Source organism: Manis javanica, chromosome 8 (assembly GCF_040802235.1).
Source record: "Manis javanica isolate MJ-LG chromosome 8, MJ_LKY, whole genome shotgun sequence".
Taxonomy (NCBI): domain Eukaryota; kingdom Metazoa; phylum Chordata; class Mammalia; order Pholidota; family Manidae; genus Manis; species Manis javanica.
Window position 1 is genome coordinate 14,857,249 of NC_133163.1, and position 23,696 is coordinate 14,880,944.

The window sequence follows — 23,696 nt, forward strand, 5'->3', positions numbered from 1 at the left end:
GTTTATTTTTGCTTTTGGTGTCAAATTTCAAAAAAATCATCACCAAGCCCAATGTCCAGGAGCTTACCACCTATGTTTTCTTCTAGGAGTTTTATGGTTTCAGATCTTACATTCAAATCTTTAATCCATTTTGAGTAAATTTTTGTGTATGACGTAATACAGTAGTCAAGTTTCATTTTTTTGGCATGTGGCTGTCTATTTTCCCAACACCATTTATTGAAGAGACTGTCCTTTCCCCATTGTGTATTCTTGGCTCCTTTGTCATAAATTTATAGACCATTTACGTGTGGGTTTATTTCTGGGCTCTTTATTCATTCCATTGATCTGTGTGTCTGTATGACAATACCATACTGTTTTAATCACTACAGCTTTGTAATGTACTTTCAAATCAGGGAGCACGAAACCTCCAGCTTTGTTCTATCTCAAGATTGCTTTGGATATTTGGGTCTTTTTGTGGTTCCATGCAAATTTTAGTTTTGTTTATTCTGTTCTGTGAAAAATACCATTAGAATTTTGTTAAAGATTATATTGAATCTGTAGATTGTTTTGTATAATATGTACATTTTAACAATATTATTTCTTCTAATCCATGAGCATGGAATATATTTTTCTCATCTTCAATTATTTTATTAATGTCTTATAATTTTCAATATATAGATCTTTCCTCTCCTTGGTTAAATTTATTCCTAGGTATTATATTCTTTTTGATGATTGTAAATGGGATTGCTTTCTTTATTTCTCTTTCTGATAGTTCATTATTAGTGTAAGGAAGCATAACAGATTTTTGTGTATTGGTTTTGTATCCTGCAGTTGATTTTATTCTAATGGTTTTTTATGGAGTTTTTAGGGTTTTCTATATGTAATATGATGTCACCTGCAAATAGTGACAGTCTTACTTTCCAATTTGGATGCCTTGTATTTCTTTTTCTTGGATAATTTCTCTGGGTAGGACTACCAATACTATGTTGAATAGAAGTGAGGAGAGTAGATATCTTTATCTTGTTCCTGATCTTAGAGGGAAAGCTTTCAGCTTTCCACTATGGAGTATGATGTTAGCTGTGGGCTTGTCATACATGCCTTCCTTACGATGAGTTGTGTTCCCTCTGTACCTGTTTTGTTGAGAGTTTTTATCATACGTGGATGTTGAATTTTGTAAAGTACTTTTTCTGCATTGAGATGATCATATGATTTTTATCCTTCATTTTGTTAATGTGGTATATCAACATTGACTGATTTGTGGAAGTTGAGCTATCCCTGGAGTAAATCTCACTTGATCATGGTATATGATCCTTTTAATGTATTGTTAAGTTTGGTTTGCTAACATTTTGTTGAGGATTTTTGTATTTATGTCCATCAAGGATCAATATCCTTTGTTTTTTTTTTTTTTTTGGTGGCATCCTTGTCTGGCTTTAGTATCAGGGTAATGCTGGCTTTGTAAAATGTCTTTCTTAGAGGTATCCCCTCTTCTATTTCTTTGGAAGAGTTTGAGAATGATTGGTGTTAATTCTTTGACTATTTGGCATAATTCATCAGTGAAGTCATCTAGTCCTAGACTTTTGTATGTTAGGAGTTTTTTGATTACTGATTCAATCTCCTTGTTAGTAATTAGTCTGTTCATATTTTCTATTCATCATGAATCAGTCTTGGTAGGTTGTATGTGTCTAGGAATTAATCCATTTCTTTTAGGTTGACTAATTTGTTGGTGTATAGTTCATAGTAGTCTCTTGTAATCCTTTTATTTATTCTGCATCAGTTGTAACATCTCTTCCATTTCTGATTCTACTTATTTGAATCTTCTCTTTTTTTTTTTTTCTTGGTGAGCCTAGCCAAAGGTTTGTCAGTTTTCTTTATCTTTTCAAAGAATCAGCTCTTAGTTTCATTGATCTTGTCTATTGTCTTTTTAGTCTCTATTTCATTTATTTCTGCTCTAATCTTTGTTATTTCCTTCCTTCTAACTTTGGGCTTTATTTATTCTTTTTCTAATTTCTTGAGGTATACAGTCAGGTTGTTTATTTGAGACTTTAACTGTTTTTAAAAGGAGGCATTGACTGATATGAACTTCCCTATTAGAACTGCTTTTATTGCATCCCATAAGTTTTGTATGTTACATTTCCATTTTTGTTTGTCTTAGGGTACTTTTTAAAATTTCTCTTTTGATTTCTTCTTTGACCAATTGGTTGTTCAGTAGCATGTTGTTTAATCTCTACATACTTGTTAATTTTTCAGCTTTCTTCATGTAATTAATGTCTTCTTTCAAACCATTGTGATGGTAAAAATGCCTGATATTATTTCAGTCCTCTTAATTTTATTAAGACTTGTGGCCTAACATATGATTTATCTTGGAAAATGTTCTATGTACACTTGAGAAGAATGTATATTCTGGTTTTAGATGGAATATCCTGTAAATATCTGTTAAGTTCATATGGTCTGATATGTTTTTTAAGGCTAATGTTTTTTATTGATTTCTGTCTAGATGATCTATCCATTGCTGTAGCTGGGGTATTAAAGTTCCCTATTATTATTGTATCACTGTCTATTTCTTCCCTTAGGCTTTATATATTTATGTGCTCCTATGTTGCATGCTTAAATACTTATAAATATTATTCCCTCTTGTTGGATTGGCCTCTTTATTATTAAGTAATGCCCTTCTGTATCTCTTATTAATAGTCTTTGTTTTAAAGTCTGTTTTGTCTGATATAGGTTCAGTAACTCCAGCTCCCTTTTGGTTCCCATTTGCATGGAATCTTTTTCCATCCCTTCACTTTCAGTCTGTATGTGTCCTTACATCTAAAGTGTGTCTCTTGTAGGCAGCATATAGATGTGTCTTCTTTATTTATCCATTCAGCCACTCTGTATCTTTTGATTGGAAAATTTAATTTATTTGCATTTAAAGTAATTGTTGCCATTTTGCTAGTTGTTTTCTAGCAGCTTTGCAAACCTGAGTTTGTAATGGTCTTTTTATTTTTTAATTCCACACTATTATGCTATGCCTTGACTCATTTCATATTTTCTCCCTGTACAGCATTCTGGAAAATTTTTTAAGATCTTATTCTATTTCCAAATTATCTTTATTACAGCTCTTTCACATCTGCCATTTAACCTAGCCGTTAGGTATTTAATTTTGATAATTCTCATTTTTAGAAATTCTATTTGTTTTCAGATTTGCCTTAGATCTTTTTATAACATATTATTCTTGGTGTTTTAGGTATCCTCTTTTATGTCTTTAATCTTCACTATACCTATAAAGAATATAAAATCTAAATACCTGATATCTTTGGGAATCTAACTATGCTATGTCTTTCTTTCTGTGTTGGATTATTTTCCTGTATACTTCCTCCTGCGGGTCCATTTCCTTGTGTACTTGAGACTTTGGATTGTAAGTTCACGTTTGGTTGGGTTTTCTTTAACTCTGGGAATCCTCTGAGGTCTGAACTGAAGGCATATTCTTTCAGAAAATTTGTATTTCCTTCTTCCAGATGCCTTTGGTACTAGCATCCAGAACTACTAAAAATTAATTCCTTTAACTGGCATAGATCATGTAACTAGTATAGTTTCAAATTTAAGATCTGCATAAGTCTCCCTGTGTTTGTGAATTCTCAAGTGTGATTTTCCCCCTGCATCTAGAACTCAGGCCAAGATAGACAAGTCTGTTTTCTGATTTCTTTATTTACTACCAGTCACACTTTTTAAAAGTCTGTTCTTCCCTTGAGATATGTTTATAATGCTGGAACAAAATGAAAATACTTGTATTGAATTTTTTAAACTGCATGTGATTAAATATTGGTATGTTATTTCTTAAGGTAGTTGTAAGTCAGAAGTTAAAAAATCAGTGAAACTGAATAGTGTGTTTAAAATATAAAATTTGCTAACTTAAATAACTAAGTAAAAAGGTATAAAAACATAAGTATACATTATTTTAATTATTAGTAAATTGTGTAAATATAAATAATACACCATAAAGTGAAGAAAGTTTCAGCATGAGAAATTGACATGAAATAATTAATCTTTCAAAGCTTTCCTAAAAAACAAAACTCATTTATGGTATTATCGTTGAGTTGCGGTAATAGTAACTAATTTTGTGTAAATGTTCCCAGATGTCCAAAAGGCCTTTACTGACTACACTATCCACTATCTGAGTAAGGTGAAAAGTTATAAATGTAATTCAGTTCTAAATTTACTCATCATATAATATTGTCTCTTATTTGATAGGTTTGAGGACATCTTTTTGAATAACATTTTTGGTAGGGACTATACCCCTTTTGTTTATAACAAGCTATAATGTTTGTTTCAAAGAAAGTGTTTCCAGTTTTCATTGTCTTTAGATTTGTGATTTATAGGAGGAAGTTCTGATTCATTACTTTCATGTCTGATGTGGGTTGAATTGTATCACCCCCAAAAGACATGTGGAAGTCTTGACTCCCAGTACCTGTGAATGACCTTATTTGGAAATAGGTTCTTTGCGGATATAATCAAGTTAAGATGAGGTTAGGCTGGATTAAAATGGGTTCTAAGTCCAGTGACTGGTGTCCTTATAAGAAGGCCATCTGAAGACACAGGGACATAGACACAAAGGGAGATGGGCAGAAACTGAGGTGATGCACCTATGAGCTAAGGAGCATCAGGGATTGCTGGCATCCACCGAAAGCCAGGGAGAGGCAAGGAAGGATCCTTTCCTATACCTTTCACAGGAAGCAGGGCCCTGCCAACACCTTGATTTGGAACATTTAGGCTCCAGAACTGTGAGAGAATAAATTCTTGTTATTTTATGTTTTGGTTACGGTGGCCCTAGGAAACCAATACAGTGCTCACATTCCACCTGTATGAAAAGTCTTTGTTCTAGAGTAAGAATTATTCTCACAGTTGAAGCTTTGCTGAGGTGACTGTCATCTCTGTAGTACTTGAGAGAAGTAGGAAAATAAAGAGTACTTTACAGAACCCTTGTTCAATTAAAAAATTTAATGCAGTATATAAAACTATGGCTGCCTCAAGATGCTAATGATACAGATATCAGATTATTTTTAAATTGAAAATAATGGTATTAAATCTTTAGTACTGGAATTTTGGAACTTAGAATTAACATAGAATTTGAAAACCATTACATTATGAATGCAATGAAGGTATGCCCCTTCAAGAGTTCCGGGCTTATCCAGGAGGCCCAGGAGCAAGACTAGTCTCCTTTGCTTTCTGGGGAGATGAGGCTTTACTTTATTACTCTAGTTTTCTGCCCCCTTTTTATTTTTCACCCCTGGGGAATTGTTCTTAGTTTTTAATGACTCAGCTATGCACTTAGAAAGATGTTATGTAATCTTTGCTGAAACCCAATTTCCACCTGTTCTATGCCTGCATCCCAACCAGTTGAAAAAGGTTGAGTAATGCATGCAACTGTGATGGTTGGTCTCACTACTATTCTGTTTTTGTGCTCTCCTGTGTAGCAGAACTCCTCAAAATAGTTGATGTTCATTTCTCTCTGTTTTCATAACAATTGCTTTACAAACCACTCCAGCTAGGCTTTTATCTTGATAGGTCTATTGAACCTGCTGCCAATCTCTTGGTCAGCTCTCAATCCTCACCTTACTCACCTCACAGTAGTTCTTGGCATAACTGATCATTCCTTTTCTGAAATTCTTTCTTCACTTGGTTTTGGAACGCATGCATATCTTTCCCCTGCCCCCTTTACTGGCTTCTTTTTTTCTGTTCCCTTTACTGACTTTGCATTTTCTTTCTGCTCTCTACATACAGGAATGCTCCAGGGTTCTCTCCCTGGCTGCCTTTTATATATACACTCACATTTTAGGTGATCGTATTAGCCACTGTCTCGTTAGAAGACAGAGACTATACTAGTCATTTGAACAGGGAAATTTTAATAAGATTTGTAAGCCAGAAAAATGGGTTTGCCCGGTGAAAAGACTATAGAAGTAGCTACTGTAGAAAGCAGCTACTAGCTCTAGTTAGCTGAGGGAAAGTGATTCAAGGAGATTCAAACCTGTTTGGAAAGGGTGTGACTGCCACCAGAACACTGAGTCTGTCAGTGGTGAAGAAGCTTGCCAGAGGGTACAGGCTTCAATGGAGCAGAGTGATAAGTGGATGGAGGAAAAGCTGCCTAGAGGGTGCAGGTTAGAGCTGAATGACAGAACCACTGCTTGGAGAAGAACTTAACCCAGGACAAAGCTGTTGAACTATGAAGGCTGATGCTATTCTGGCAAAGCATCGTGCCAGAGGCTGCAAATCACAGCTGAATCATTAGGACCATTACTATGATGTTGCTAGAGTACTCAGTGGGGCTGCCACTGTGGGGATTGTTGTCAGGGTCCCTGCAGGCCAGTTCCCTGGCTCTAAAGGTAGAATCAAAACTGGAAGAAGGAGAGTCCCTTTCTCCTGCTCTGGATTCATAGTATCTTTCCAGCATCCTTAATTGCCAAAGCTTAGTATCAGTCAACTGGCTAAAGAAAAAAAGTCTGTAAGGCCCAAAGAATGATATATTTTAAATTGAGAGGCAATAAATTAATAACTGGCATAAAACTACTCCTTTGTCTCATCAGTCTCCATATGCACTTTTTTACAAACATTTGAACTTGAGTACAACCACAGAACTAACCTTATGTTAATGGTCTACGCATAAAGTTTCTACCTTCGATGCACGTTTTTCCTTCTTCCCCAAAGAGAAGACACACAGTCCCAACAATCATTGTATCCACTGCTGACTATATTAATTACTCTCAAATTCAGTCAGTCTTACTGAATATTCTCTTTCCTTAAGACTAAATTGTAAAGTTAACTGCCAACAAACTTATATAAAATATTAAGGAGAAAAAGGAGAGAGAGAAAGTGAATCATTTGTACATACACATAACAAGGACTCGTAAATTGATAGGGAAAAATTTACAAGGACAGCAGCCTAGTCCAGGTGGCTCCCTTCCGTCTCTCTCTCCTCAACACAAACAACAAAAACACCCTTGATTTCCCCGCTCCACTGAGCACCCACTCCCTAGGTTCACTCCCTAAACTCCCTTCCCCTTGCCTGCTCGCTTGCTGTGCACGTAGGAATGTTACAGATACAGAAGCAGGAAGATATATATTGCTCCCTTTGCCTTTGTTTGGGGCTCAGACTTTTGGGAGATTACTCCCCTCTGAGCCCGCCGGTGTGAAATAAAGCCTCAACCGTAACAAAAGCATCCCTGTTTCTGTGACTGGTTATAGGCTGTGGTTGATAAATGTGATTTCCTTTTTCCACTACCCATTTCATACCTTTGTCCTTAGCCAGAACTTCAGGTGGTTGGAGTTATTTAACTTTGGAGTGACCCAAACCTTCATTACTGATGTGAAATCTCAGTATCTCTGCCTGCTTTTTTTTTTTTCCTGGATGCTATTGCTTTCCATTAAGTTTTCCCATTGGTCATGGAAGGACTAAGAGACATCCCAGTGAATCTCCTGGGTTCCAGATACAGTCCTTTTGTTCTAATTGTGTAGCAGTAACCTATTTTCCCCTTTGAAATCAGGATCAATTACCCGAGCCAGAAGAGTAACAATCCCTTTCTTTGCCTGTTGGTTCAGTGGTGTAATTTTCTCTAGATGGCCAAGTAATGGTCTCATCTTTCCATTCAGTGGAAACATGTCCCTTGGTGAAAGCATTCTCCCTGTTCTTGGGAGCTAAGACTAAATCAACAGAGCCCAGAGTTGCCAAGATGTGAAATAAAATTGTACAAGTTGGTCATTAGATACAATAGTGAGAGGAGCCACTCCCACCTCCCCCTCTTGTTTTCCAGACCCATGTATTCTGGCTATGAGAGAGCACCAAACAATGGTCTATGCTTCAAAGCATATACCTACTGTATCCTGTAAGACAAAGCCCCGATCTTTAGGGTGTTACTTCAGGTGCCAAAAATTAGTTTTCAGCAAACTTTTATACCATTCTGTTAGCAGCTTCCTCTGAGTGATGGGTGTGTGTGATAAAACCAGTTAATATCATTGGTATGAGCCTAATGCTGCACATCCTTTGCTGTGAAATGGATTTGTTGATCAGAAGCATGGAATTGAGTGACAGTGGATAAGGCATCTTGTGTGTGACACATGGTGGTGCTAGCAGAAGCATTATGGGTAGGGAAGGCAGATCCAAAATTCATGTCTATTTTAGTGAGGATGAGTGTTTTCCCCTCCACAATGGAAGAGGCCCAATGTAATCAACAAGCTACCCAGATGACTGGATGGTCTGTCTGGGGAATGGTGCCATATTAGAGGTCCATTGGTCTCTACTGTTAGCAGATAAAGACACTCAGCAGTAGTGGTAGCAAGATCAGCCTTACTAAAGAGAAGTCCATGATTTTGAACCCAAGTGTAGACTCTGTACTTGCCATCATGACAAGTAAATACTAGCTGGCTAGGAAAAGACACTGCCTGACATCAACAGAGCATATCATTTTGTCATTTGATTATTGCAAGTCTCCTCTTCAGTGGATGCCCTTTTGTGAGCATTCCCTAGGACACAAAAATCTTCACAGCCTGTGCCTTTTCTGAGAATTTCATCCACACATCTATTTTCCAGATTTCCTTGTCTCTAGCCTTCTAATCCTGTTTCTTCCAGTACCTAACCGTTCACCCAAATAGTTAACAGTTGCTAAAGAATCTTGTAAATCTGTCCACCTGATCATCTCTCACTATAAAGCAGAAAACCAAATGTACTGCTTAAAGTGCTGTCCACTGAGAAGTTTCACCTTTACTGTTGTCTTCAAGGTCAGCACTGGTCGGGCTGCAGTGCCTTCAGGCAGGCCCCAACATGTGGTATAGAAACATCTGGGAACCTGGTTCATATTTTTTCTTCCTCAATCAACTGATCATAATCATAATCAGCACACATGGGGCCATAAATTTGTAAGACACATTGCACCAGGAATTACTGTTGAAGGATTCTGAGCCACCTATTCATGCACATTACTTAAAACTTCCATATCTGTCCAAGCCTGGCCTTTTGCTTGCTATTTTCACTCAATGGTTGTGCACAACAACAGTCTATCTATAGTTAGGTTAGTCATGTAACTTTCAGTTGATGATAGGAAACTTAGGACACATAGTCACCTAATATCCCATAGGTAAACATTTACTCTCTAACAAAGCCTAGAGGCAAGGGGGAAGCTGCTTCTCAAAAGGAAAATAGTTATCTGTAAAGGAGGGAATGGATTTTGCTCCCAAATAAAAGCATCTTCAGTACAATTCTCCTTTGATAGTTTCTAGAGACTCCGTACAGCATCCATATTTACCACAGACACTTTGAGTATCAGGTGGATTTGCTATGTCATAAATCCCGAGTGGAAGATCAGTCTTGCCATCTCTTATTCTGGTCCCCACTGGACACTGGAAGCCTTGTTAGTGACGTGATAGGTGAGCGGAAGCAGTTCATTCAAATGTGGTATATATGTTGCTTCCACAAGACCTATCAAGTATTTTCCTCCTTTCGTTTGTGGCAGGTGGTGGGAGGTACAACAACTTGTCTTTCACTTTGGAGGGAATATCTTGGTGTACTCCAGACACTGGATCCCCAAAAGCTTCACTGAAGTGGTAGGTCCCTCAATTTTGGAGGGAATTATCTGCCACTCTCCTGACTCACTTATGTCTTACTAAGGCATCTAAAGTACTTGTTGCTTCCTGCTCCCTAGATCCATTCTGCATAATGTCATCAAGGTAGTGGACCATTGAGATGTTTTGTGGAATGTCAAGACAATCAGGATCTCTGAGGACTATATATGGCAAAGAACAGGAGAGTTGAAATAGCCCTGAGGCAAGGCTTTGAAGGTGTGCACAAATACAAGCCAGGTAAAAGCAAACTGCTTCTGGTGGTCCTTACAAACTGATATGGAGGAAAAAGCATTAACCAGAGCAATAGCTGCATGCAAATGCCTGGGGCAGTATTAACTTGTTTTAGTAAAGATCTGGAGGAGTAGTTTGAACTGGAGTCACCACCTAATTAAATTTACTGTCTGCTGATATTATCCAAAATCCATCTTATTTCAGCACAGACCAAACAGGCCAGTTTAAATGATGATCTGATAGGAATTCTTACCCCATACACTTCAAGTCTTTGGTAGTCACTGATATTTGTCACTGATTTTTGCAATTTTCAGGCTTGCAGTTTTGCTTCTGGTTTATGTCTTGGTAGAGGGAAGAATTTCCAGGGGTTTTCCCTTAATTTTTCCTGTCAGAATGCCCATGGATCACAGACCCAGCCTAGAGGAGTCTACAGGCTGTCACATATGTCTTTTTCAATTCAGGAATTCTGTGGAGTTCACAGACCACCTGGGTTCACTGTTATTCAAACCTGGGCTCAGACTCCATCTGTCAAATGATCACCCTAAGTTCCCACTTTTGCTGATATACAACAGCAGCATTTTGTGTCCTCAAGAATTAGTGTTAATTCAGAGCCCATGTGTAGTAATTCCTAAAAGTTTCAATATTTCCTTTGCTCCAGTTCACAATCATTTTAGTTAAGCGGTCATTTTAGTTAAATGGATCCTTGGAGGAAGATTGACATGATATTCTTGGGGTGGGGCAGTGCTATAGGGTCTGTCCTTATTGGGACTTGGTCTTCCCTTCAATCAGAAGGCTCTGAGTATATATGAATTAACTTAGGTCTGAAAACTGGTTGAGAACATGTAACACTCCATTATTGTGATTTAAGTCAGGTACTTCTTATTTACCAGGTTTGGAGTTTTTTCTATTATGTAGATCAAATATTAATCTAGTAGCTTACTCATCTGTTGCATTCTTGGAGACACTGTGATTAATTAGCCACTAATAGAAATATCCCAGGCCAAAACATTCTGATTATTAGTACATCCATGTTGCCCTTTTTGGTAAAAGAATCTACCATATCTTTGGTGGGTAAGATTCTGTCTCCCATTCCTTGACCTATATAAGAGGGTATTCACAAAACTTTCCAAGGTTGCAGCTGCTGCCCTTAATTAATGTATTTCTAATGCTTTCATGGAGACTGTTTTCTAGACATTTTGGGAGGATGCAGTTGGTGGATGGGTGTGCAAGTTGCGTATGAAAAATCTACTCCAACATTCTTACCTCCCTAAGTTTTTCAAGTCCTTCCTATGTATCAGGGGTCAGCCAGTGGAACAAATCTTGCCTACGTCCTGATGTAAATAAAGTTTTATTGGAACACAGACATGCCCATTCATTTGTGTATTGTTTAGGACTGCTTTGCAGCACAATAGTAGAATTGAATTGTTGTAATAGATACCATATGGCCTACAAAGCTGAACATATTTATTATCTATTCCTCTAAGAAAAAGTGTGCCAACGTCTGCCCTAGAGCATGCCGAGATTTGATCCAAGTTAGGGTATAGTGATAGCAGAGTGGCTTTGACAGTTCTTCAAAAGGTTAAGCATTCCCTGCAGGGCATCTGCCCCAGAAGGCCAGTCTTCTCAGACCTGGGAGAGCAAGCTATTTGCACTGGCCAGTGGGCTCAGAATAATACAGAAGTTCAAGATGCTCAGTTTTTTCTGAATCCAACCAGATGTTCCCATTCCACGATTCAAAGTTCCCTTCCTTCCCAGTCAATGTCCTACCTTCACATAAGAAATTTTGTGAGACTGTGAATTCAAATGACATTGTAAATTTGTAACCTACACAAATTTTGTGTCTAATTTTCAGCAATATCAGTCCAGAAATATGAGTTTCTTTTAGATTTGTCATGGAAGCTCTCTACTTGTGACATGTGCTGAAAGTTTAAGGATCTGGGCTTGTACTTCTTTCTGTTAAATGCTCCCTGCACTCAGTGGAATCTATTGTGTAACAGAGTCTTTGTAGTCATCATCATTTCTGTAATGGTCAAGAGCAGCAGCCTCTTGAACTCCCAGGGCACTTACTTCAGTAGATGCTTCATAATCAGTGGTCGTCTCCTGTGACCCCTTCAGTACTAATTCTTTATCAAGAGACAGAAACAACCCCAGTATTTAGAATGGAAATGTTACTATAACGAAGTGTTAACTAATAAAAGGTGGTTACTAAAAGGGGTAAAAGAGGATGCTAAGGGGTAAAGTAGCAACTACAGATGGCAGCTGTCACCCACCGGGCTAAGCAAAGACAGTGAGCAGGGAATGAATTTAGAGAATGATGCCTCCCCTCTCCTCTCAGGCTGATATGCAGATCTCTTTGGAGACGGTGGCCACAGGACAATGTCGCCTGCCAGTGGAAAAGAAATTTGCCAGAAGGCTGATGTAGTGTATCTTTCGCTTTGGTGGCCGAGAAGTTCCTCCATCCCCAACCCCCACACCTGCCCCCTCATTGACCCGCTGGTGCTGGCACATCAGGAGGAAGAAGTCTCTTACTTCTTTCTGGCTGCGCAGGGGCGCTCCGACACTCTAACAAGCACTTACTCAGTCTTCCTGGCTGTCACTACTATCTGTTTGCTACTACCTCCCATATTACAACATTAGCTCCAGAGAAGCATTAATATATCAAACTGGCTCCTTGATGTCTTCACTTGAATTTCTCGTAGGCATCCTTAAATTCATGGGTGCAAAACAAACCTGGTATCTCCCCTAGTTTTTCCCATCTCAGTAAATGACATCACCACTCAAACAAAAATACAGCCTTGACCTCTTTTTCTCCTACTCTACTCCCAGTTAGTCAGTCCTGCTGGGTCTGTCTTCAAAATATATCCAAATCTTAACCATTTCACATCATTTCCCCTCATGTGACAATGCTCCGATTAATCATCCTCTCTTGACTCTTAAATCTCAGAAATCATATCCTGGATTCCTTCACTGCCAATGTTTGCTGGATCATTAAATGACTGCTTGGTTTTCAATTCATTCCTTAACAGCTGTGCCCCATCTTCCCCTCCAAATTTTATGCAAGATACCAAGCAACTTAGGGCATTTTGAATATGCCTGCTGTATCCCATGCTACCAGGATAAAGCCCATTTTTTGTGTTTGCCAATACAACATTATCTCTTATTTTTTTGAATTAATTCTTTATGTGTCTTTTGGAAACATGTATAGATAGATCTTTATAGCTTCAACTAATAATTGCCTGCTGTCAGAGTTTTTTAAATTTGAAAACATTTATTTGAAGATGGTCTTATTTCTTAAATTTCTGATTTGTTGGACAGAAACTACAAAGAAACTCCCCCCTGCACCCACCAGTTTTTTTTTTTAGTACGTAAGTCATTAGCTTTTTATGTTAGTTAAAAATTTCTGATTCTTTTTCATCAACTTAATTTCTTTTAAAGTAAATGTTAGTATCCACTTTTATTATATTCAGAACAGGGAATGGTTTGTATTAATTATTGCTTAGAATTCCATAACTCTGATTTCAATAGAAAACTTTATTATCTGCGTCCCTTGATTCCTTTTTATTTTGATTTGAGGCCATAATAAATATAGGCATCCTCTCTGAAAGGAAAGTCTCTTTAAGCACATACTTTCTTTTAAATAAAGAAAATTGCTTGATATATGCTCCTTTCTCTTGTAGGTGGGAGATGTTGCTGTTTTTCCCCAGATGGTAAAGTTTTAGCTGTAGGACTCAATGATGGAAGTTTCTTAATGGCAAATGCAGATACTCTAGAAGATCTTGTATCTTTTCACCACAGAAAAGATATTATTTCAGATATTCGATTTTCACCAGGTAACATATTGCTACTATCATATTTGATCTCTAACTTGGATCTGGTAATGAGTAAATATATCAATGTGTAATTTTTATTAACTTGTTTTATCTCAATTTTGCTTTTCTTGACTGAAAGAGGCAGTATGGTGAGAGGTAAAAGTCCTGTGTTAGATCATTGGCAAAATATATGGCTTAATGTTAATTTTGTCACTAAATCTCCTGTGTGACTTGTGCTAAGGTACTTCTCTGAGCCTCAGTTTCCTCCTTTTTAACATAAAAGGGGTTAGATAACTATATTCATTATATTCATAATGCTTTTTAAATTATATTTTGCTTCATCAATTCCATGGTATTCACTATCTCTGAAAAAAATCTGTGATATAGGAATTACTGTTAAGGCAAAATTTACTTATGTTGGTTTACTTTCAATTTTCCTGAATGTAGAGATTTTGGATTTTTATTTGTTAAATGTAAAGTGTATCAAAATTACATTGTATATAATTTTTGACATATGCTTTCCACTGAACTACCTCACTGCACTAAAAAAGCTTTTCATTTTGTTGATTATAATATACTTGAATACTATGTTACCATTTGTTGTTTGACGCATATTTGTTATTATGACTTAGGAAACACCTAAGAGTTCCTCCAAAAAAAAAAGTTAAGAAAATTAACTCTAGTTGTAGAATGTAAAAAATATTTCTAAAGGTAGAAAATGTCAAGCACTTATGTTTCCATTATAGGTTCTGGGAAATATCTTGCAGTAGCATCCCATGACAGCTTTATAGATATATACAATGTGATGAGTAGTAAACGGGTGGGAATATGCAAAGGCGCTACCAGTTATATAACTCATATTGACTGGGATATTAGAGGTAAGAATTTAAATAACTTACTATTTGGTAACTCTTTCACTTAGTATACCTATTTTAGAGAAGAAAGTGATTCAACAAGATGAGTTCAGAAACATTGCAAAAAACAAACATTCTCAAAATTATTTTCCACTACTGCATTTCACACCTGAAGATGAATGTTATGAGTTTAGACTTTTCAGTACCTCTCCTAGTGTAATTCAAATGATAGTAAAGTAAGTGATAAGTTATTTAATTTGTAAAGTCATTTATTGTTTTTAAAATTTTTACTCATTTGTTCTAGTTTTTGTAAGGTAAGCTTCACATAAATAGTAACTGAAAATTTAGAAAAGAGATATATTAATGAGTATTTTAATGTCATTTCCCCATTGTTCAATAAAAAATATGTTCCCTAAAAATAGTATAATTGTGTAACATACAGAATTTAATGAGTACCTTTGTTTTTTAGCAGAGTGCATGGCATATGGCTGTGTTTAGTAACTTAGATAAGTGCTAAATATTTTAAACGTTCTATTTTTTAGAACTTTTGTTTCACCTATTTATATATATAAATCTAGTATTGTAAATTAAAGTTTTTCTGACTATAGTTAAACAAAATACTTTTTTAAAAGTTCCAAAATTTATTTCTAGGATTTTTTAAAGTATGAAATAGTTTGGTGACAAATAGTTGATGAAATTTTTAAAAAATATTTAAAAATAGTTGATAAAAGAATTTGGTGACAAATAGTTGATGGCAGATCCCCCTCATATTTAAATAGTTTTTATGTATATACATAGACAAAAATTAAATTACTTACGAATTTAATTACATCATTAAATGGCTGACGACAGAAGAAAGTTTTCTTGTTTAAGCTTAATTATTTCCATGAAAGTTAAACATCATACTTTTAACTTATATATGTACTTCTTAAAATTTTTTTTTAAGGAAAGCTTTTACAGGTCAACACTGGTGCTAAAGAACAGTTATTCTTTGAAGCTCCCAGGGGGAAAAAACAAACCATCCCCAGTGTGGAGGTAGGAAGATCACACTGCTTGCAATGTTGTTGATATGACTAAGAGTGGTTAGAAAATTGATGCCTACCTTTCTTCTTTTAGTTACATGTGAAGCCTGTTCTCAAATTACTCATATTATGGTTATTAAGAGATGCTGTATTAAGAAAAGGAATAAATTATTTGTATATCTAGCTATGCTCCAATTACTTTTCTCAAAGGACAAGAGGCATGCGATATCAAATAGAAGGCATGCCATCTAAGATTGAACTACTGCATGTCTATGAAATAGTTTGTAACTTATATGCCTAAGATGCTTGCTGGAAAATTCCTGTTTAAAGAAAAAGAAAAAAAATGTGTTTGGTTTAAAATTTTTAAAAAAAATTCATTATTAGTAGAATTTTTGGACATGGCAGAGAAAAAGAAACTAAACAAATTTATCATGAAAGTGGCTTAATAAAGAGAGGAACTGTAAGTAAAAGTTCTTCATTTCCAGTGACTAATGGGAAAACACACTTATAAAGTATTAGAAATTTAAACATGAAGCGTAAAAATAATTTTCTTGATTTTCTAAGAGAAGAGAAGGTCTTATTTATTGTCATTAAAGTGCTCAACATCTAGAACACACAGTGAAATAATGTTATGTTAAAATTTTTCTGCAGGAACCAGTGGACTTGGGAAGCTACAAAAACATGACAAGTAGTAATTTAACTTTTTATTAAAATTTTAGTTTTATTTACGACGTATATAATTACAAAGAAAAATAACTGCAAAGAAAAATGTTCAGATTTCAGTTAATTTTTTTAGGTTTAGGTATTACAAACTTAGAGCATTTTTTTCCTTTTTAGGTAGAAAAAATTGGTTGGGCATCATGGACAAGTGTGCTTGGTTTATGCTGTGAGGGAATTTGGCCAGTAATTGGAGAAGTCACAGATGTAACTGCCTCTTGCCTCACCAGTGACAAAATGGTCCTAGCTACTGGGGATGATTTAGGATTTGTGAAGTTATTTAGATATCCTGCTAAAGTATGTGTTTTTCTTTAACTCTCCTAATGATCATCATTATAAAAATGGTTAAGATAATGCCATTTCATAGTATTTAATTGCTGTAATATGAATTTTATATATGTAATATATAATGCTATAATATGAAAGGTTCAGAATTATGTTTCCTATTCTTGACATATTTATAGCTTTTATCTGAAGTATATTTTATAGTCCCATGGCTTAAGTTACATATTGTATAGCATTCCTCAGTATTAAGTAATATAAATATCCCTTTTAGAGAACACATTTCTTTTATCCCTAATATAATTTAAATAATTTTAGTATTCTTTTAATTGTATATGTATGATTAACAGTAAGTATAAATTTACTATAGACTTAAAGTTTAAAATGTTTTAACTAATATAAAATGCTATAAATATAATGCCTATAAAATTAAAGAATGATATAATGTAATTACAGATGTTATTGTGCTAAAACAAAACTGCACAGACTTTGGTGTGCTATATGCCCATGCTTTTGTGTGCTGCATGACAACTCAAGTCTCTTATTTCTTTTCTCTATTTAAACTACTAGGAAATGTTAGACTTTCACTTGGCACAAAAATAAAATTCATGTATCAAGTCCAGATGCATTTATTTCTTATCACAAATTCAGACACCTATTCTAATCTGGCCCTAATATGAACAGAAACATAAATTTGAAGTAAGGCACTGAAATCATGGTATTCATTGCATTGTGATCTTAAGTAACTGCCTAAAAAATGTAATATTTTTAGATCAACACTGACATGAAAACACAAGTTTAAAAATTCTCATAGAGTATTTGGGCACCCAAGAAAATATTCCAAAGATCCCTGTACTAGATACACTTAAGTGTAGAACCATAGTTGATAAGAATGTGTTACAGTAAAATATTTATTGGTCAGAAACTTGACTTTCAGCATTCTAGATGGTATAGACACCTGAAAAATAGGTTCTAGGTTATTGGTCTACAGATTCCCCATTCACATCCTTGTAGCAGGAACCACAAAATCTCAGGGAAACTCTTCTTGGAGTATTTTGATGACACATCCCCCTCCTATTTCAACAAACTTTTTTTAAGAGACTTCATTTCTAAAGAATTCACTGACTTAGCTGTTACTCTGTTCTGTTTGTTTAAGACATTTCTTATTTTAACACCCTTGAAAAGATGTTTATCTAAAACCTGCGTATGTTACATTGATCTGAGCTTTATATATGTAACCTGGTAATGCTGGTGTACTAGATTTAAAAGTTGCCACTATCTATAACTTAGATTTTTCTTGATATTTAAAATAAAAATACATTCCTATGTGTACCGTTTAATAACAAAAACACTCCTGAATTAAGGTGAAAGATATTTACCTGGGTATATACCAAAATGGTTGATAATTACTTTTTGTTAATATGGCCATACTGTGCATAAGCATTTATATCCTGACTTTCTGTTATTGAGCATATTTCCAACAGTAATATGTCTGCACCATTGTTTGTAATAGGTATGTACTATCTATAGATATACACCATAATTTTATTAAACTATTGTTCTACTGAACTTTTAACATATTTAAATTTTTTCCTGCTGAAAGCAAATACTATGATAGAAATTTTTTTGCACCCAGCGTTTTTTTTAACATAGATGACTAAAAAGGAATTGGTGAGTCAAATATCACAACATTGTTATGCTTTTAATTCAGAATACCAAATTGATTTCCAAAAAGTTGTGTCCATAGAACTAGAAATGTGTGAAACTATTAGTTTTATCCTATCCTCACCAAGTTTGGGAATTGTTACTTTTTATTCTAGTGAGTTTCAGTATTTTCTTTTTTTTTTTAACAAGATGCTTTTGAAATAATTAACTTCCAATCATATATTAGAAAAGAGATTCAAAATGATAACCAAAATTTTTAAGTAATAATATTTCTCAGAAAGATTGTTTGAAATTTTTTTTCCATCTCTAGGGAAAATGTGGAAAGTTTAAGAGGTATGTGGCCCATAGTACACATGTCACAAATGTTCGCTGGACTTATGATGACAGCATGTTGGTTACCTTAGGAGGTGCAGATATGTCTTTAATGGTTTGGACAAATGAAATGGAGGGCTATCGAGAAAAGAGGCCTTGTGATAGTGAAGAATCTGACATAGATTCTGAAGAAGATGGGGGTATGTCACTTTAAAATATTTTATTTTAACAAAAACATAGAGAAAATTTAGCACACTTATTTAAACTGTAGAAGTTAAAGTAATAATAATGTTTGAAAAGTTGTGGTTTTAGTCTTTGGGGTCTATTTAACACCAAAATTGGTTTTATAACTCTAAAATAACAGGCTGACAAGTATTGATGACTTAGATATTCTTCACCTACAAATGTATGATAATCATACTTTAATTACTATTAAAATTAATTTTATAGTATTGAACCTCATATTTTAAAATAATTTTATATTTTTGTACAGTAATGCCAGTTCATTAGAGAAAAATTAGAAAATATACTTTGTAATAGAAAAACAGCATTCATAATGTGACCACTCAGAGGTCACCTCTGTGAATATTTCTGCTGCTTTCAGTTAGTAATACTTTGAAACTATTGTTATGTATCATTTTTACTCACTGTATGTTATTTCATAATTTGGCTAACAGTTTATTTAATCTATTTCATATTGTTAAACATCATTGTATCCAATTTATAACATCATTGTATCCAATTTATAAGATCATAAGCTCCTCAGTTATAATTTAGAGAATAATTCTTATATTTTGATGGTAGGTTATGACAGTGATGTTACAAGGGAGAATGAAATCAGTTACACCATCAGAGCCTTATCAACAAATATTCGCCCAATGTTTGGAATCAAGCCTCATTTGCAACAAAAAGAACCCTCAGTTGATGAGAGGTAACAATCAAGTTTAAAACTAGATGAAGAGAAAGATATTGGCATTAAAAATTGAATTTATTGCAAAAACTAACAATGACACTCTTGCATTTCACAATTCCCAGAACCTCATAGAAAATGGGTTTGTTCTTAAATACTTTTTTGGTGGTCTTTTCCAAGTTGTTGAGGGAATCATACTATATATAAAGTCTGTATGGTTAAAGGAATCTTATTTGCTCACCATTATAATATGTGATGGAGTTGCAGGAGATAATAAAAACTGAATCCAGTGCCACGTCTGTTTTAGGAAGCATGTGAGCAGAGAGGTAATTAAATTCTGAAAAGGCCTTTCAGTCCATGTTTCTTTAATCAAGGATAGAAAATAATTATTTTGAAAAATTTCCCAAAAGGCCAGTTGGAGTATAGTTTGTCTCTAATTGGAATTTTTGGTGTTTGTCTAGAACCAGCAAATCAAAAAGAAGGCTGTGTGCACAACAATTTTATGAGAGGAACTATTTAGTCTTGATGCTAATAACAGATCAAGAGAGAAATTGTGAACCTGTGTTTTAAAAATCATCAGGGAATATAGAAAACAAAAAAGAAGCATATGGTCATGGATGGCATGGATTTCAGAAGCAGAGACTTTAAGAAATGATAAAGAAAAAATTACCTAGAAATTGCAGTGAGTAACAAAGGACTGGGAGGTGGTAATAGCAATGGCCTCTTCTGTCGAAAGCTGTGATAAGGAAAACTTTATTATGCGATGTTAGTAAGAGTATCGCAGAGAAAAAGTAAAAATGAGAGGGAATTTGTTCACACTGAACAGAATTGCTGAATGTCTAGTCAGTTAGGGTAGTGCTGAGTAGACTATTGGCGCTCAGCTAGATAGAAATGGTATCACCAGAAATCACTGGCAGAGGGATGTGAGTTTGCACCGATAGGTTTGATATTCAGGGAAAAGGATTAAGTTGGAAGGGTTAGATACATGCTGTTGATGGAGAAGAGGAGAAGTAGGGATTCTGTTGAACTGACCAAGACTGTCACCTAAATAAAGGGGGTAGAGGATGGTTATCATGCATGAAGAGGTAAACTACTAAACGGGGGAGATGTTTCAGGAAAGCCGACCACATATTCACGGTTGGAGCAACTGTGTAGGACGTAGTATCATACAGTGCAAAGGGCATCATTTTGGAGTCAGAGAAATGGGTTAAAATATCCATTTTTCTCATTTACCTGTTATGTGACCTTGGAAATCAATTCTCTCTCAGCCTCAGTTTCCTCAGAGGTAAAATGAGCATTATAATCCCTAATTTACGGATTCAGTCATAAAATGAAATTATATATACATAAAGAGTTTCAGTACTAAATACCCTCCCTTGGAAGAGAGATACTTGGTTAATAATGAAACACTTTCTGAAATTCAGTTTCCACAAAGTAATGATCACTACGTATATGTTTATTTTTTGGAACACTACATAAAATTATGCAAATATGGATGTTTCTAATTAGCGTATTTGTAGCATGGCTCTTAATATTATGTAAAAAACACTATATTTCATAAGGATAAAGTTAACAGTATTCTATAGGAAAGAACTCTAGATATTCCCATAAGTCTTTTTTATTTTTATATTGATTACTTAAAGGAAAACAGTATCATTTTATCAGATAAATTAGGTCTGTCGGAAAATGTGACCTAATTTTCATCTGGCGGTCATCATTTGTGGTGAAACACTTAAACTTCCTCCCTCCTCACTGAAGTGACCCAAGTTCTGACAGGTGGAAATAGTTTACAGCTCATGAAAAATGGTTGACACTGTCATAATTTAATCTTTGCTGTCAGCATTCACTTTTTAGAGCTAATTTTTAAAAATTTATCTTTGAAATTATTTTGCATTTCATTCTCATTTTACAATTGCAGCTGTACCAGATTCCTTAGAAAATGTTGACGCAAAAGTCATAAATGTGACTCATAGTTAAGAGTCTTCATTTTCATAAAATGAAAGAATGTAAGGAGAAAAACATGAAGAGATTTCTTTTTATGAACTTTGTATATATTTGTGAGGAGATAATACAGTCTGTATAAATAAAATGTATTTTAAATAAAACATATTATTGCCATAAATTATGAAACAAAACACTTTATAAACAGTTAAATGCTTGTCAAATATCCACTTAAAAGGAAAATTTTTCTGATGACAGTTATTACTTGGTTGATACTTTTGGTGTGGCCTTTTTCCATAAGCAACTTTAATAATTTTATGTTTTTCTTTCTCTACAAATGTTTTTGTAGCAAATCTAATATATTTAAAGTAATTGCTATCAAAATCAAATTTTTTAAATAAAAATATTCAGTGCAGCATAAAATTTAGGCATTTTTTAATTTCCTTAGAATTCTGTTGACATGTATCCTTTATTATGTTTACTAAACTGCTACATTTTATTCATCATCAGTTTTCATATATATTTCCTTACTTTTTCCCTCTTGCTCCTGTTGAAGGCAGGGCATAGTAAGGTAAGTGGTTTATTAAATAAAATATTTTATTCCAAAATTTATCCTTTGTTCTATTTTTATCTTTATATTATTTTAAGATACTGATATTTTTCCCCTAGAAAACACTGAAGTACATTTGTTAAGAAAGAATTAGAAAGTGCAGTAAGATAAATCCTACAGAAAAGTTGCATTTTTATATATATAGTTACGTGGGTGTTGCTATGAGAATCTTCATTATGATCATTTGTTTTTACAAATTACTTTTCACAAACTCCTGTACTCTAGAAAGTCTGAATTTTTTTCCTTAAGTTTTAGAGGCTCATAAAAACAGTTATCACATATTCATGAATGAAAAATTATTCAGTTCATAAACCTGTTAAGTTCACTGATGCATATTTAATATAGTTGTTTTAAAACAGCATAGGACAGAGATGATGAAATTGTATGTGTATTAAATGGTATGTTTTAAGAAAAGATTCTTGAAACTACTTTTACAGCTACTTTTAGTGAAATGACAATGTCTTCAGACAGTTTCTGAAACAGGACAATGTGGAAAAGGCTAATCTATTTTAGAAGTAAAAAAAGGTACCATTAGGAACATGCTGGGGGATAAGGATGAAAAAGTAGATTTGAGACGAGATCGTGCAGAAGCTCACGTATTAGGCACTCCTTAATTAATTTGGCAGACAGTAGACATCCATCATCTGTTTTAAATAGAGGGTGATGTATGAAAAGGTATGAGTCTAGAGTATAATGTAATTTATAAAAAGGACCATATAATCACATACTATGTTAACAGAAATAATACTTAGACAGTTTCCTAGGATGCAGATCTAGCCACAGATCTGAGGTAGCTTATTCAAGACTGATCTCTGCATTTTAAAGGGACATTGAGAGTGTACAGTTGTCTAGAAGGAAGACAGGATGTAGGAAGGTTGGGAGGTCACGGGTATGTCTTGGGTATGAATGATTTTTACGTAGAAGTGACCTTGCTGTCACAAGCATTTTTCATGCAGAGTTTAGATGACCATTTGTCATTGGTGATACAAAGGAATGTTCTAGACATATAAAGGGGGTTCCTGGTTTCAGTAGTAGGATGGATGAGATAACTTCTGTTATCTCTCCCAATTCTGTTTTGGTCATTACATTACTAAAGATTTTTTTTTCTTTAAGCTACCTTCTTTACTAGCAAAATCCCAAATCCAGCATGGTCTTGAATGGCTCACTTTATCTGTTGGGTTGGACTGACTGACTGCAAACCTCTCTTGGGTCAGAGTTAGAGCAGCTTAGCCTGATAAGGAGGAGCAAAGATAAGCTTCAGCGTTTTGTTTGAAATTCATATAGCACTGCGGAAAAAGAAGAGTGACAAGCTTTTAATGTTTACAGCATAGAACATGTTGAATTCTCATTTTTCTTTCTTCACCTTTTTTCTTCTGATTTCCCTGCCAATAATGGAGTAACTTAAGTCTTTTCTTATATACAGTAATAAATTTTAAATAAAAATCACCTTTAATGTATGCAGTATGGTTTATCTGTATTAACCTTGTAAAAGTATTTTATTACAGAAATATTTTACTAGTATTTTAAGTTCAAATTTGTGTTGTCATTTTTTCCCTTTTTTATCTGCTGCTGAAAAGAGGTTCCAGGTAATCCTCTCTTTGCTCTGCTTTTTGAGGCCTAATTATGTATTTTTATCATCTTTCATACTAGCCATTAATGAACTATATTACTTGGTGTTCTTTAGCCCTATTTTACAGTTTTCCACATTTTTCTCTTTGAAATCAGTATCCAAAAATGAATAGCATCTTAATTATTGGGTTTATACTACATAAGTAA

At 34.6% G+C, this 23,696-nt stretch overlaps 1 protein-coding gene across 7 annotated transcripts in view; it reads left to right on the plus strand.

The window, feature by feature from the left end:
• The window catches only part of EML5 (EMAP like 5), a 131,010-nt gene that overhangs the window by 75,748 nt on the left and 31,566 nt on the right, over positions 1 to 23,696 (plus strand). For 5 of the 7 annotated variants that reach the window (XR_012133726.1, XR_012133727.1, XM_073242007.1 and 2 more), the window contains exons 22-28: positions 13,476 to 13,628; positions 14,354 to 14,485; positions 15,408 to 15,496; positions 16,321 to 16,497; positions 18,458 to 18,659; positions 19,264 to 19,390; positions 21,867 to 21,881. Coding sequence is in view for 5 of the 7 variants with exons in the window: in XM_073242007.1 (XP_073098108.1) it covers positions 13,476 to 13,628; positions 14,354 to 14,485; positions 15,408 to 15,496; positions 16,321 to 16,497; positions 18,458 to 18,659; positions 19,264 to 19,390; positions 21,867 to 21,881 (895 nt within the window). In the remaining 2 variants the exon portion in view is untranslated. The remainder of the gene's footprint in view (positions 1 to 13,475; positions 13,629 to 14,353; positions 14,486 to 15,407; positions 15,497 to 16,320; positions 16,498 to 18,457; positions 18,660 to 19,263; positions 19,391 to 21,866; positions 21,882 to 23,696) is intronic. The other 2 variants (XM_073242008.1, XM_036991887.2) reach the window with 1 other exon arrangement.